General features: G+C 35.5%; 1 protein-coding gene across 6 annotated transcripts in view; it reads right to left on the bottom strand.

The window, feature by feature from the left end:
• HIVEP1 (HIVEP zinc finger 1) overlaps nucleotides 1-16653 on the bottom strand; it is a 142396-nt gene that overhangs the window by 58832 nt on the left and 66911 nt on the right. For all 6 annotated transcript variants that reach the window (XM_072813973.1, XM_072813975.1, XM_072813969.1 and 3 more), the window contains one exon: nucleotides 8156-8209. In XM_072813973.1, the coding sequence (XP_072670074.1) occupies nucleotides 8156-8209 (54 nt within the window). The remainder of the gene's footprint in view (nucleotides 1-8155; nucleotides 8210-16653) is intronic.

The raw sequence follows: 16653 nt of genomic DNA on the forward strand, positions 1-16653 counted from the left end.
TTCCTATAATTCAAATTAGCGTTGTCTATTACACTAAGAGAGTACTTCATGAAACCTGAAGGTTTAAATCTAAAATTTCAAGTAATAAAATATGATTCTTTTCCCTAAAAAAGCAAAATCTGTTGCTGTTTTCCCAAGGGAAATTTGTTAGGTACTGCTGCCAGTCTACACAAAACCTTATGAATTTTGATTCTACCAATTCAGATTTCATGATAATTTGGGCAAGAGCAATAAAGCCAAGGCTTATGGGTTCTTTTAGGGGTTAGACTTTTTCTTTCCTGTCTACTTCCCAGGGCTACAAAGAATGGCTGATGCATAATACAAATTTGTTGAATAAAAGAATGAACTAACAATGTTATGAGAAAAACATAGTAAGTTTTTTAGGGCATTTATTAAGAAAGCAGAATTTATAAATATTTACAATGTTATTGTATTATAAATGGTTATTTATAATAAAATCCATTAATATACTCATTTAAATGCATTATTTCCCAGCAATTAATTTATAAACCTAAGGACAACTTGTCAAGAATACATACTTAACTAGTTGGTATTGCTATACACTAAAGTAATAAAACTGCATTCCTTTAAAATACTCTGAAGTTCAGACATCTCAATGAAATAGTACACTGGCCTTTCCTCTGGCTGGGAACCTTCATTTTGTAAATTGTTAATGCCCTTCTAGGTTTATTACATTTTCATGATGCTAACCAAGTTCTGTCTTATTCCACAAACTTTCTCCCAGACTATTCTAAAACATTTTTATCTTACCTTATATTGCATTAATATTACTCATTTTAATTTAATAAAATGAGCCCAAATTTCCCACAATGCTACCTCAATTTTAGTCTTACACAGGAAAGGCTTCATTGCTCCTAATCTAAGAACAAGCCCTTATGTTTTAAGTATACTTAGCAAAATTCTTAAGGAAGAGAATGTCATTAGCATTCAAGCATAACCTTATTAACATAAAATATTATTCCAAATCAGCCTTCATTTTTAAAAATAGCATGTGTGATATTTAAAAAAGAAGAAACATGCTAGTATTTTTTGTGCTCCTGGCAAACTTACTCCTATTAAAAGAAGCTTTAAAAAAAGACATTTAGGAAAGTAGGTGAGCAAATTCTAGGGTTTCTTATTTACACACTAATTAGAGTTCCACAATCTAGTTTTCTGCTCATTAGTCTGTCACTTTCACTTCAGAATTATGCAGCCTAGTTTTACACAGAAACCTAACTTCCCTTAAGCTTTCCCAGATAACAGGAGGGTAATTCCTGGGCATAAATTATGCCTAGGTTAACAAAAATCCTGTGTGTCAAGTGACTCCTTGGAGCAAGTCTAAAAGCACTGAGTTATTTCAGCAGTACAGATTTCTTACTATGTGTTAAGCCACAGAGACTACACATATATGCTTAGGCCCTCATTACTCTCCTACACAAGGTAAAATGAAGGATTAACCAAAATTATTTTTTACATAAAAAAACTTTCTGGTGGTGGAGGTTTAAAAAGTCAGAGTGATGCAACTGCAGCTAAAAGAAATTACTGGCATTACAGTGGCAATTTCAGGATTTTGCTGTCAATTACTGTGAGAAATTCCAATGCAAGCTGACCTAAATCTCAATCTTTTTCTAGAGCCAATGTCTGAATCCTATTTTTTCTGAATTATCACAGTGTTTTTAAAAGAAGAGACTGCTATAATAATATCACCACTCAAAAGGTAATATTGAACAGGACTATTACAAATTCAACTATCACTGGACCACAGCTCTCATCTAGTTATGATGCAGAATAATGTTAGAATAGTAGAGTCCAAGACAAGGACTTGAAACTTCCTCATGCCACTTTCTGGTTGCACTCTCTGGGGGTAATGTTATTTGAAATATTTCGATTTCAGCTATTTAATCTTTGTAACATGGTAAATTTAGAAAGTGATGACTTCTCAATTTCTAGCATAAAATCTAGGAGCATTTTTGTAGGACATTCCTTAAAAATTTTGATTACAGTGTTCAGAAACCGAGAGCAAATTATTTTAGAAATACCAACTAGTTTTAAGAAAACAATGTAACAATGCAATTAAGTGAGAAATCACTAATAAAAACAGAAAATCTCCAAAAATATGGGAAAAAATTCTATCAAGAGCGTCAAAAAGAAGAAACCAACATAGAAATTAATGAAAGTAACAAATATAAAATTGTGTACACTTGTGATAAAGCAATACTTAGAAAGTAATTAATAGCTTTCAGTGATTCAAATAGAAAAGAATGAAGTCTTAAAATAAATTAGCCCAAATTCCAACTTTAAGAAATTTGATAATAGAATAAACTCAAAGAAAAAAGGGAAAAACATAATAAAAAGCAAAACTTAATGAAACTTTTAAGGACAATACAAGAGAATATGAAGAAAATCACAAGTTGGTATAGCAATAAGGAAGTGAAACAGGTCTCTGGCAAGACTAATCAAGAAAGAGGGATGCCGGGGTGGCTCAGCGGTTTCACCATCTGCCTTTGGCTCAGACCTCAGTCCTGATCGACACCAGGATCGAGTCCCATATCGGGCTCCCTGCATGGAGCCTGCTTCTCCCTCTGCCTGTGTCTCTGCCAGTCTCTCTCTCTCTGTGTTTCTCATGAATAAATAAACAAAATCTTAAAAAAAAAAAAGACTAATCAAGAAAGAGAGAAAAAGCACAAATAAACAAAATTAACAATGACAAAATCCATGCCCAATGAAAGAGTAAGAGAATACCACCAATGACTTTTTGCCAATAAATGCGAATACTTAACAGAATGTATACGTTGTAACAAATATATAACTTACTATCTCATTGAAGAGAAAAAAGAAAGCTTGAGCGGACCTGTTATTAAATACAATAATTTGATACTTAAAAATCTACCTTCAATCCCACTGGAAAGTCAAAATATATTCTAAGATCTTCCTATAAAGCAATCATTCCAATATTACACAAACATGTCCACGGGAAGCAGGAGGACAGTTCTCAGATCACCTCTGTTAAGCTAGTATAATTGTGAGACAAATTAAGCAAGGAACATTATCAGAAAATAAAGCCATTATCTCTTGAACATGGATACAGAATTCTTCAACAAATATTAACAAATCAAATCTAGCAGTGTGTTTAAAAAGATAAACATCAAGACTAAATTGGTTTCATTAAGGGAATGCAAGTGAAGTTTAAACATTGAAATGAAAGAAGACTATAAGATCAACTCTACACATGAAGAAAAAGCATATGTACAATTCTTATAAACATCTCAATAAGTCAAAAAGATAACCTCCTTAAGCTATTAAAAAAAAAAACTGACCTCATCCTCCCATAAAAAGAGTTCAATAATTTTTAATGGTGAAATATTAGAAGGATTACCCTTAAAATCAAGAACAAGTCAAGGATGCTAATACTACCATTCTTTTGCTATTTTATGGAGCCAACTGGGTAAAACAAGAAAAATAATAAAGGAACAATGATTTTAAAAAGGAAGAAATAAAACTTTCATTATTTCTAGCTGATATGACTATAAGAAAATCTTTTTTTTTTTTTTAATTTTTATTTATTTATGATAGTCACAGAGAGAGAGAGAGAGAGAGAGAGGCAGAGACACAGGCAGAGGGAGAAGCAGGCTCCATGCACCGGGAGCCCGACGTGGGATTTGATCCTGGGTCTCCAGGATTGCGCCCTGGGCCAAAGGCAGGCGCTAAACCGCTGCGCCACCCAGGGATCCCGACTATAAGAAAATCTAAAGCATCTGCAGACAAATTTTCAGAATGAATGATTCAGTCAAGTGGCTGGATACAAGATGAATATACGAAAAGATACACTGCATTTCTATTTGTCAACAAAAGCTTGAAAACAATTTTCTATATATATACATATGTGTATATATATATGTATATATATACACACACACACACACAAAATAAATGAAATCAGCAAAAGATATTGAATTTATTCCAGCAAATAAATTCAATAAAAGAAATACAGATCCATATAGAAAAAATTATAAGAGGTTAAAGACAACACATGTATCAAAAATATGCTATTTTTATAGATAGAAAGCCTGAAAATTGTGACAACAGTTTCCCCCAAATTCAATGCAATCCCAAAGTCCCCACACGTTCTTTTAAAGCTGATTTTAAAATTTAAATGTATGAGCAAAACCTAGAAATAGCAAAAACACTTTAGGAATTTGCCCTACTCTACTTTATATTAAAACATAAAGTGAAGTAATTAATACATTGTGATATTAACCTACGGATATATAAACAGAACAGAACAGAGAGCCAAGGAACAAACCCATACATGCAAGGAAAATTATTATGAAACAGAGAGTAAAGGGAAATCCACTCAATAAATGTTCAGGGACAAATGGTTACCAACTGGGGGTAGGGTGGGGGAGACACAAACTAAAACTGAAATCCTGACACCGTTATTTAAAAAAAAAAAACCAAAAAACTCCAGATGGATTTTTTTTTTTAAGAGGAAAAATAGAGGAAAAAAAATATGTGTGACCTTGTGGTAGAGAAGAATATAAGACAAGCAAAAAATTTAAAAAATCCCTCAAACAAAATTCTAATCATAAAAGAAATAGCCTAGTAGTTTGATAATATTAAAATTAAGAGCTTCTGCTTACTAAAGTGTACTTTAAAGAAAGTAAAAAATTAAGCCCGAAACTAAAGCAGGTAACATGAATAAAGGATTCTTATTCAAAATACATGAAGGAAAAAAACCAAAGAGTTTTAAAATGCATTGGAGATACTAACAAGCATTTCAAGATGGTGGAATACAAATGAAGACATGTTTAACATTCTTATTAATTAGGGAAAAATAAGTTGAGAGCAGGAGAAAATACTACCTTTTACCCATCCAACTAGAAAAAATAAAAGGGCTGACAATTCCAAGCACAAAATGAATTCTTAGATACCATTATACTCCCTCTTATATACCCTGGAAAACTCACACATGTGCACTAGGAAATGAGAATATTCATAGCTCCCCTGTTGGTGACAACAAAAAGGTAGCAATAACTCAAATCCATCAACAAGAAAATGGAGGAACATATTGTTTCACATAATAAAATACTATTACAGCAATGAAAATAGCTACATTCAATAACATGTATACATTTTAGAAACAATGCTCAGTGAAAGAGCTGTTAAAATTATACAACATAATTTTATTTTTAAAGCTCAAACTCTGGCAAAACTAAAAAGTGTAATTACTTTTATGAAGCATTAACACAATGAACACAAACTTGAGGACAGTAAGTGCGTCCACAGAGCAGACAGCAGGAGGAGACAGCCTAGCATGCAGATTGATGCAACAGTACTGACAATGCGCCAGCTCTTACTTATACACTGGGTAGTGAAATCAAAAATCACCATGTTATTTTTATGCTTTATAATTCACTACATTAATACATTAATCTATAGATATCAAATATTGTATGATAAACATTTTAGACAAACTATTAAATTAAAACTTATACAAAAATAGAACATGAAAGCTCTCCTGAGAAATTGTTTATTTCTTTCCAGTTTATTTTATAACATACTCCATCCCCACATCTATGACATTCATTATTTTATCTAAATCCTGTGCAATAATTTTAGGAATAGTGTCAAATACAATGGATGTTAAGAACAAGTAAAGATACTGTAAGGGGAATATAATGATGTGAAGGAGAATTATGTGAATGTTACATGTTCTGTTTATCCACAAATTGATTAAAATCAAAATAAATCAGTCATCTAATTTTCATTCATAAGCAGAGAGAAAGAATAAAAGAAATACATTAACATAATTTAGTGTCCTTCTTTATTTTATTGGTGTGTAATGGGCCAAGTCACTTTCTTTGCCACCATATTAAGCAGATTAATCCTTTCTTAAAATGTTAGAAACAATAAAGATCTATCAACGAGCAAGGTTTATTTTTTTAAGGGCCTGCATTAATGTAGATGCTTCCGAAGATAAATTAGTTATTTGTCCTAATGTTAAAAATAAAGGAAGAGGGGAAAAGACCACAGATTAAGTTAAGGACTATAGTATCTTCAAGAGAGATAGAGCCTTAGAACCGTGAGCATTGTAGAAAATAGCCAGATGTAGAAGAGAATAAGTCAAACTTTCAAGGGGAATAAACCAAAAGCATCTTGAACAAATAATGAAAAAGTGATCTGTCCTACATGAGTCATCTTCATAAAAATAATAAACAAATTTTTAAAGTATATCAAAGGAAGAAATGAATTTCCTTTAATAAAACAGGCAGCTCAGTAAGCAAAGTTTGAGAAATCTCAACACTTATTACTCAAAAAATTTTACCTCATATTGTTAAAGACAAACTGATATTATTCCTTAATTATATTTGAGGGAAAAGTTATCTTATTTTTAATTTGCCCAGAATGTGTATGTAAAAATGAAAGCTGAGTAGTAATTCGAGGCAGTGAATTGCACAGAACAATGCTCACTTGGTATTCATCCTAGGTCTTAAATAAATGCAGCCTGCCAAATGTAGCCCACTAGATTATTCTGAACCTCATTATCCAATTTCTTTTTCTAGAACCTTTGTTCCATTTCCTCCTTCCTATCAGGCATTTAGTTCACTGTTCTTAAAACTCTCTGCTGCTGAAATGAAAAAGAAGGAAAAGGAAAACAAGCACACATTTATTTTTCTACTTGAAGCAGCTCTAAACCATTACTAGATGTAAAAGATCTCTTAGAGCCTGCATGTCTTAAATGCTTTATGTCTACAGTGATGGGGGAAGGGATCTTTAGTCAACCACTGAGAGGGACAGCATGGCTACAGTGACTTCTCTGTTCTTTCTAGACTTTTCTGCAAGAATGTCTTTAAAGGAGCCTATTTGTTATGGCCTTTCCAGATTGCATGGAAGAAAGGGATGGGAGGAAAAAAAAACAAAGAAGAGAGACACTTCAGGGCTGTTGCACATCACACAACCTAACCATTCAGATCAAAACCAAATCATTTTGGAGGTTCATAGGTTGACTCAAGGCCTGGAGAACCTGGATAGTCAGATATATTTCTATAAAAGATACCTCGCTAGGAGCCTAACTAGATTTTTGTTTCCAAAGGACTTCCAATTGGAATTCTACATGACTAAATTACTCTGTCAAAATAGTCCACTCTAATTAGAAGACATAATTAGGACAAAGACATAATAAATCATGAAATATAAATGCTACAAAGGGAGCTTTAATTATGTCCTTTTAATCAATTTTTCTCATTAACACATAAGTGTTGGAACACTATCTACCTCACACTGTCTCCCCCTCTGCACTGGCTATTTTATAGTGAATGTGTTTTTTCATGTTACATGGAAAAGTAACCAGTATGTTTTCTATGATGACAACCAATTCTTGCCTTTAAGCTTCATTTTCTATACAAAATTATAACCATGATAATAAAAAATACAAAGCCATATAAATAAAAGTTAATCTTCCTCAGCCTTTCTTCCACCATTATAAACATATTTGTGCACAGTCCTTGCAAACTTTGTCCAAACCTGTATAATCATATGTACGAGAATGCATATGAATACACATATGTGTGTGTATGCCTCTGTCATTTGATTAAACAAAAAAATTGAGATATTTTATAAGCTACAATGCAATTTCACTTTCCTCATTCAGCAATAAATCAACTGAAATTATTAACATTTTTAAAAAAGATACATAGTATATCCCAAAATATGAATATATTACAATTCACTCAACTGTTCTCCCACTGACTAGCATTCATATTATTTTGTCTTGAGCTTTTGTCATTACAAAAAAATATTGCATCACAAGAATACACATATATATGTAAACACAGCCATCATTAGTCATTACATTTGTATTTTTATTGCTATGGGATGGTCTCAAAAACAGGACTTTCAAATAGCTGCAACAATTTTTTATATCCTACCAGCAATAAATATGTGGGAAACCATTTCAGAATATGGGTGTAGCTAAAGCATTTCACAAAGCAAAAGCCATATACTTTTAAGTATCAATTAGTCTGAGGTGATTTTTAATTTTATGTTATGTTTACATTGGTAGATTTAGTAAGGCTGCAATTATAAGGTATCTATAGAAGAATCACTGTTAAGAATACATATATAAGAATATATATTGTGGCTGAATGTAATTTACCTTTTTTTGATACTTCTGCCCCATTAAGTTCTTTTTGTGCTTCTTCAATTTTGTCTAAGAAAAACAAAGAAGTTTTACAAATCAATTCATCATATACAAACAAGAATACCATAAAACAAACATACTACTTAGCACATGGTGTCTGATACATTGTAGTAAATATTTATTGAATGAATTATTTATGAAACACATATGTGTAAACTCAAAATAATGATATATTCCCTTATTTTAAAACTGAATTTCTTATTTCATTCATGTCTTGGTTATAAGGACCAATTCCAATTAGTCAATGTTTCCAAAATGCAAATAATTAGTACATTTGAAACAGTGAACTATAGTTTAAAAATGTTTAGGAACCTAATAAAAGTATCTAAAAATAAATCCTCCATCATGAAGACATAAAAATGCCCAACAAGGATTTTATTAGAGATATACAACAAATGCCCACTAGCTTAGGAACAAGTCTAATCAAAGTTCATAGATGGCCTGAGACCTATGCCAAACATGGAAGAACCAGGAAATAAATGAAATGAGGAACCGAAGAGTAGCTTCATAGCCATCTGTCTTGCCAACCTTTGGTAACATGATAGTTATTTATGAAGTGTGAGGGTAGCATACTGCATTAAAGAGATACTCTATCAAAGTAATGACCACAGAACTGCTAAATATGAACCAGTTTTGAAGGATCAAGTGTAACCTGGAGGTAATAACTAACAAGATGCTGGGACGGCTGCCCCAGGGAGGGTTAGGAGGGATGGACAGCAGAGGTAGCCAGTGTGGGTTAAGCCAACAGGTCTTAGATCTGAGGCTCTGAGCACCACCGGGTTTTGAGTAAATAAATAAATAAATAAATAGCACGTGTTCCACTTTAGGTAACAATTAATTTTAACTTTTTAAGGATATACTTATTTGATGATCGTGACAATAACCAATTCCAAGTTTAACACAGGAGTCTAAGTGCTCATGATAATGGTAGAAGTTACAAAATTCCCAGGGCACTATTTTGTACTGAAATGAATACAGAACCAGTAATTATATAATATTTTAGTTAGTCCATGGAAGTATCATTTAAAAGCTTTTCAAAATATTGGTACTTGAGCCATTTATGCCTTTGGGTCCACCATGAGTCCCTAAAAATGGTCTCCAAGGCTAACAGTACCACCACTGGCCGCAGATGATCTTCCAAAATGCATCTTTTTTCCAAACAAATAAAAGAGGCAGACCCCACCACAGGCCCTTTGAACTCTGGTCCATCTGCTGCTTCTCCCATCAATCTTGCCGGGAAAGCCAGAAATGCGGAGAACCTTCAATTTACTGATCAAACTTCTTTTAAATTGCATATTGATCCACCCAGTCTATAAAATAAAGGCAGAGTGGAAGCAGCAAGATAAAAGAGACAAGCTAGTTTGAAATATTAGACACTATCAGTGTTGGTTGAAATAACTAAATTTTTATCCTGACAAATGTATCCCCACAGTTATGTCCTATTTATTTGATGCTAATCATTGGATCCAGAATGAGATGTATGAAGAGTAACCTGTAGAAATAACAGAATTTTTCTTATTTATAAATTTTAGTTACTTGTCATGAGATGACAAGTGAAATCGGAAGCCCTCCTAAAAAAAAAACAAAAAACAAAAAACAAAAAACCCAAAACAAAACAAAAAAACCAACCTTCTTATTAAATGTAGAAAGTGGATCCTGCCTCAGCAATAATTTTGCTTCGAAGAGAAAAATACAAAATGCATGGATGAAATCTATGTTAACATAAATAACAAAAGGGCAAGGGCCACTTTTTTTTTTTTAAGATTTATTTTATTTATTTATGATAGACATAGAGAGAGAGAGAGAGAGAGAGGCAGAGACACAGGCAGAGGGAGAAGCAGGCTCCATGCCGGGAGCCCGACGTGGGACTCGATCCCGGGACTCCAGGATCGCGCCCTGGGCCAAAGGCAGGTGCTAATCCACTGAGCCACCAAGGGATGCCCAAAGGGCCACTTTTTAAAAAATAAAATATACTAAGTACACTGGAGACCTTCAAAAATGTAAGGAAACAAATTGTATAATTTAAATATACAGTCCTTGAGAAACATAAAAAGGAAAAAACACTGTTATTTCTATGTCAGCAGTTCATCCAAACTTAACCATAAATAATATGTATGTATATATTATATATATTCATAGTAGTAATGGCTAAGTTTAAGAGTTTATGCACACATATTTGGGATTATATAATAAAACAACTGTTTATTAATAGAATCAATTGTGACTCAAAGCAACAAAAACTCAAAATCTAACATGTATTTAAGGAACAGCTGCTATTCAGTATATGGAGGTTTGGTCACCTTCTGTTTGCATGTTAACATAACAAATTCTTACAAAAATGACCTCAATTTACATGGGATCACAAAACACTACTCTTTGTGCTAAATTTTCAATTAAGTTGCCTTTTTCTCTTGATAATAATGTGCATAAATCAGCAGATGTAGGACATCTACTATGTTAGGGATAAGCATCTACTTAAATGCTTTTACCTAAAGCTGTAGTTCAATAGGTAAATACAATTTTCATGGAGAGGGCTTCTAAAAGCCAATTTTCAAAGCTTTTGCTTCAAGTTTTAGAAAAGTCTTGTTTATATTTAACCTTTGCTTTATGATTCTCCTGGTTGATCAGGATGTTTCAGAGACACTCCAAAAGCCAGAGAAAGTAGTCATACATTGTATGCTCTTAATTGGATCATACAAGGCAATTCACTGATATTTAAAGCAATATTTATCACTTTTTTTACTATGACTCCAGGCAATAAATATATTCTTACATTCCAACCAATTACACGTGTGTACTATTATGTGTATACATAATTCAGGAACAAACTTACCCATACTCCATCCTCTATCTTTTCCTATTAAAAATGAAAAATGCTACCTTGCCCAACCAGCTACACTGATTTTATGTCCTACTGCTGGATTCCTCACCTGATATAAGCAGTTCCCTACACATCTCTTTTACTTTTTTTTTTTTTTATCCTTTCCCTTTAACCAAGGATAATACTTGCCAACAAATATATGATCTCATTATTATAAGCCTTGACTTGGGGGGTTGAGGGTGCAGTTAGGATGGGATCTCAGACTCGGAGCCACCTCCCCAGTGTCACTGCCATCTGAGGTAACAACTTCACAGAGAAGTACACATTCAGAAACAAATTGTAGTTTCTCATTGCTGTTGTTTAAGAATAAAAATAGATATGCTCACCAAATGAATACTCACACCATGTTGGTAAATCTAAAGTCACGCATTCTTATGTAATGAGTTCTTACTGTATTGAAGATGCAATTCTAATTAATTCCATTTTTAATAAATGTACTTGGAGGAGCTGTCACCCAAAAAGAGGTCCCGACTACATGAATGGATCCATAATCTTTTCTGAGATCCACTGGGGCCCATGGTTGAAAGAGTAACAGGCCAGGGGAGGGTAGGGGGTACTAATCATCTAAGTCATATTTTGGCTCTGCAACTATTAAAAATTTACAACTTTTTTATAGATTTTTCTCCTCCAATAAAGCACAGAAGCTGTTCGTTAATGGTGAAGACTATGAACAATCATGTATAATGCCTTACATATTTAAAAACTTTTGTTTGTACAAGAAAAAATTCAAAAATATTTTATTTCTATCATCCATAAATAATTAAAGAAAAAAGTCTCTTTACTTGTGAAATATAATCAGAAACGACTGAACAAAAACCAAAACCAAAACCAACTCCTAGAGCCCTTAAGAAACCACCTCTCTTTTAGGGCACAGGGAAGAAGACTGAATGATTAAAAACAAATAATTTGCAATAATAAAGCACTCTTTAAATGCACGTTCATGGTAAGTTCCTGCTCTTTGACCATTTACACCCTATGGTGAAGGGTGGGTGCCTCTCTCGGCACCAGTCCCCCAGGAGCCTCAGGATACAAGACACTAGCTTTGGGGACCAACCCATGAAGCCCTTAAGATTTGATTCAACAAAAGCTGTGTTTTTATTGTGCTGAATGTCTCCTCCATGTCATGTACAATAGGAAGAACTAGAGATAGGAAAACAAAAAACAAAAAAAAAAAACAAAACAAAACATGGTAGCTGAGTGGGGAAAAAATAAAACAAGACGAAATCAGAGAGGGAGACAAACCATAAGAGACTCTATCACAGGAAACAAACTGAGGGTCACTGGAGGGGAGGCAGGTAGCGAGATGGGGTGACTGGGTGATGAAATGAGCACTGGGCGCTGTGTTAAGATTGATGAATCACTGCACTCTACCTCTGAAAGTAATAATACACTATATACTAATTAATTGAATTTACATAAAATTAATTAATTCTAATTAAAAAAAAAAACAAAAGACCCAGAATGGCTTTCCAAGAGGGGCTCACAGATTCTTATATCTTTTATTTTATTATTTTTTTAAGGAATTTTTGTATTTACTCATGAGGGACACAGAGAGAGGCAGAGAAACAGGCAGAGGGAGAAGCAGGCTCCATGCAGGGAGCCTGATGCAGGACTCGATCCCAGGACCATGGGATCACAACCTGAGCCAAAGGCAGATGCTCAACCCCTGAGCCACCAGGTGCCCCAATTCTTATATCTTTACACAATCATTTTAATATCAATTTAAAGGTAAACACAAGGTGGGAGGTTCTACTGTGCAGCTAACAAGGTCCTCCTCCGCCTCACTCCCAGCACCGCTCTAGGCTTTCTTTCTGGCTTCAGCCCCACCTACAGGCAGGCTCCATCACATCCCACCCCGTCCCTTCTCCTGGTGGCATCCTTTCCAGATTCGACTCCCCCAAGAAATCTTCTCTTCACACCCTCATTCACAGCCTGTCACTCCCTTCTTTGTGCCACCACCAAACCCTGCATGTGGAACCCTGTCTCTCTGTAGCGACACAGCTCATGATCACGCGCCCCAGTGACAATGAGAGGGACCTGGGGGATTTACTGACCAGGTAAATGCTGACCCTAACCTGCTGAGACATGGAGGAGCACTGGGTCGTTCTGAAAAAGAGGGATAGGTATACCTGCACACAGAGGTGGTTCCGCTTAAAAAACCAGCCTTTTATCCTCTTTGACATTACAAATGATTGCGACATTTGGGAAGCCATATGGGTACATTGAAAACTCTTGAATCAACTATTTATTACTCCATTCGATCAATGGCAAGTGCTTCCCACCTTAATTTTACTAGCATACCCTTCTCTCCTGCTTTTCGGTTAGGCACCTGTAACCCCTGCTCTACCACCACGGACTCTCCCTCTTCACTTGGCCCTAAAAGCACCAACAGGGCAGGGAAGAGTAAAATGTTATGAAGTAGCTCCTAATGAACTGTAAAAGGCACCTCTATTTACTGAAAGAGATACCATCTGATTGAAAAAGGATCACCATATGGGACTGTACTATTTTTACTACGAAATAAGCATAACTCCTACATCCCCTCATTACCCGTCAGTACAAGCTCCTTACTCTTACTGTTAACTGCTAGAGCTATTTCAGTAGGACTAAATATATGACAATGACGTAATGTTAAAAACGCATCCAATACCCAGAACCATTTATACATGCTCTTTTAAATGAAAATTCTCCTGGGGTTCGCTACTAACTCAGCTAAGTAAGCCTGGTCATACATCCTCGTACCTCTGAACTTATGTCTTCTAAGAAGACGACACTGTACAATAAAACTGAAAATGATAATCCAGACTGGGGATATTTCAAATTGGAAAATACTGCCTGAAGTAAGTAGGGTAAAGAAAACAAAATCAGAAACTCATCTCTGTCCCAAGGAATTTGAAAACTGAGATTAATTAGTAAAAAGTTTCCAGGAAACAGTATTACTCAAGCTGATCCGGGAAGAGGAAATCTCCATGGGAATAACCACGATGGATGCAGCTGAGAAACTGACCAAAGAATAACCCAGAATTACCTTTTTTATTTTTTTGAGAGAGAGAGACGGGAGGGTGGGGGCAGAGGGAGAGGGAGAGAGAGAATCCCAAGCAGACTTTGAGCTCAGACCAGAGCTCAATGCGGGGCTCAATCTCATAACCTTGAGACCATGACCTGAGCCAAAATCAAGAGTCAGATGCTCAACTGACTGAACCACCCAGGTACCCTTAGAATTAATTTTGTTTTGTTTTGTTTTGTTTTTTACAGGTTCTAGGCCTAAATGGTTTTGTTATTAAATTCTTTCAGATTCTGAAGAGTAAAGCATTTCCTACACTGTTTCAGAGTACAGGATAACATAAAAGCTGTTCTATGTCATTTTATAAAGCTGGTATGACCCTGATATCAAAATATGGCTAAAGGGGCAAAAAAATCAATACCACAGGTAAGTCCCATGTGTGAGTACTGATCCAACAATCTATATCAAGAAGTACAGAAGCACCTGGCTGGCTCATTCAGTGAAGCATGTGGCTTTTGATCTTGGGCATTTAGATTACCTAAAACATAAAAAAATAAATACAAAAAATTTTTAAAGAAGTATATTCAAAGTTTGGAAAACCACATCCAAGTAGGATGTAAAGTAAGTATGCAAAAGTATTTCAATATTAGGAAGTGCTGTTGTTCTAATTTGTTAACAACAATAGTACAAGAGAGGAGGGAAAGGGAATTTAAATAATGTCCAGAATGGACATGATTAAATCACATCTATTGTTAATGTAAGAACAAAACAGAAAACAATAAACAAAAAAATCCTCAACAATAAAAAGAAACAGGGTAGACTTCACTGTATTAACCAAGCATTATTCTAATGAACACCTGAAAACAAAATTGGCCACTAATCATGTTATGACTTTCTTGAGGAAGCCATCCCTGACCAGGACCCTCACCTCGGATCTGCATTCCTAGCATGGTGCCCTCACCTCCAAAGCAGCATACATTACTGCCAGGTTTTATGGGATCCTTTCTTTTTTATTTTTTAAAAGTTTATTTGTTTGTTTATTTATTTATTTATTTATTTATTTATTTATTTATTTATGACACACAGAGAGAGGTAGAGACACAGGCAGAGGGAGAAGCAGGCTCCCTAAGGGGTGTCTGACATAGGACTCGATCCCAGGACCCTGGGATTACAACGTGAGCCAAAGGCAGATGCTCAACCACTGAGCTACCCAGATGATACCCACTGAGATATCCAAAACATTAAACAGGGTTCATTCAGTTCAGAATATATTTATTAGCTCCTATTGTAAGGATACAGAGAGATGAGTGATCCCACATGCAGGAACTTACAGGAGTCAACCAGCCATTCTTCCACATGGTGGAACGGTGTGATGAGGGTGTTCAGGGAGGGGAGCATGAGGAGGTTGGAAACGCAAACAAAAACAGAGGGTGTGTCAGGAGCTCAAAGCAGCTTGGGAACAGATCTGGAAGAGAGTAGGTCTAATGAAACAGGATTTGGAAACTACCTTCTTACATGTCTAACAGTTGAAAGCATACCACGGGGTTGGTGGAAGCAAAAACAAGCTATTCTATGAAGTGACTTGGCCATAGGTATTAAGATCTTTGAAAACCACAGCATCCTTAATACAGTGATTAAAGCACTGGAAATCTAGACTGAGACCATAAGAGGAGTGGGGTAAAGGCCATTCATCACAGTGCTTGTCATACTAGAAAAAGAAAATCATCTACAGCACCTAGAAGGTGTTCAATAAATATCTGTTGAGTGACTACTTGAGAAATAATTATGGCACTTCCATATGACCGAGTATTATAAAAGCATCACAGTCCAGGTTTCTGGAAGGAGGTCCTCCTGAAGCAATACTGGCCCCAGGTTACACTGATCTAAAAGCTCTGACAAGGGTTTTTTTTTTTTTTTTTTGAAGATTTTTATTTATTTACTTAGGATTTTATTTATTTATTCATGAGAGACACACAGAGAGAGGCAGAGACACAGGCTGAGAGAGAAGCAGGCTCCCTGTGGGGAGCCCCATGCGGCTGGGATCACACCCTTAGCTGAAGGCAGAGGCTCAACCACTGCGCTTCCCAGGCGTCCCGACAGAGGGTTTTAATGGGCCGCCTACTCTCCAGTTAAGAACCACTAGTGGGATGAGAGGCAGCCCCAACTGTTAAGGAGGAGGTAAAGAAAACGCAAGAAAGAGGCAAAGAAAAAAAAAAAGGAATGGTTGGAAAAAAAATGAGGAGACCCAGAAATAATTTTGGCCTCAGAGGTCAGGAGGACAGTATTCACTGTCCAGTCGATGATACAATGGGTACAGGCTGGAAAAGCTTCCCCTGGGTGGCCCTCAGGATCCTGGTGAGGTGTCGCCAAGCTCCCAGTGGGGAGGCTGACGCACAGGCCTGGGACAGAGACAGGAGGGAGGCAGCGAGGAGAACAGAGCAGAACTGTCTTTCCAAACCCTCAGTGGAGAAGGAGAGAGGGAACTGGGGAGGCAGGACCAAGGGAAGGTCGTTTGGTGTGTTTTTCAGAGACGTTACATCAGGTGAAAAGTCTACTGATGAGAAGGCT

Source organism: Canis lupus, chromosome 37, assembly GCF_048164855.1.
Source record: "Canis lupus baileyi chromosome 37, mCanLup2.hap1, whole genome shotgun sequence".
NCBI classification, from domain to species: Eukaryota; Metazoa; Chordata; class Mammalia; order Carnivora; family Canidae; genus Canis; species Canis lupus.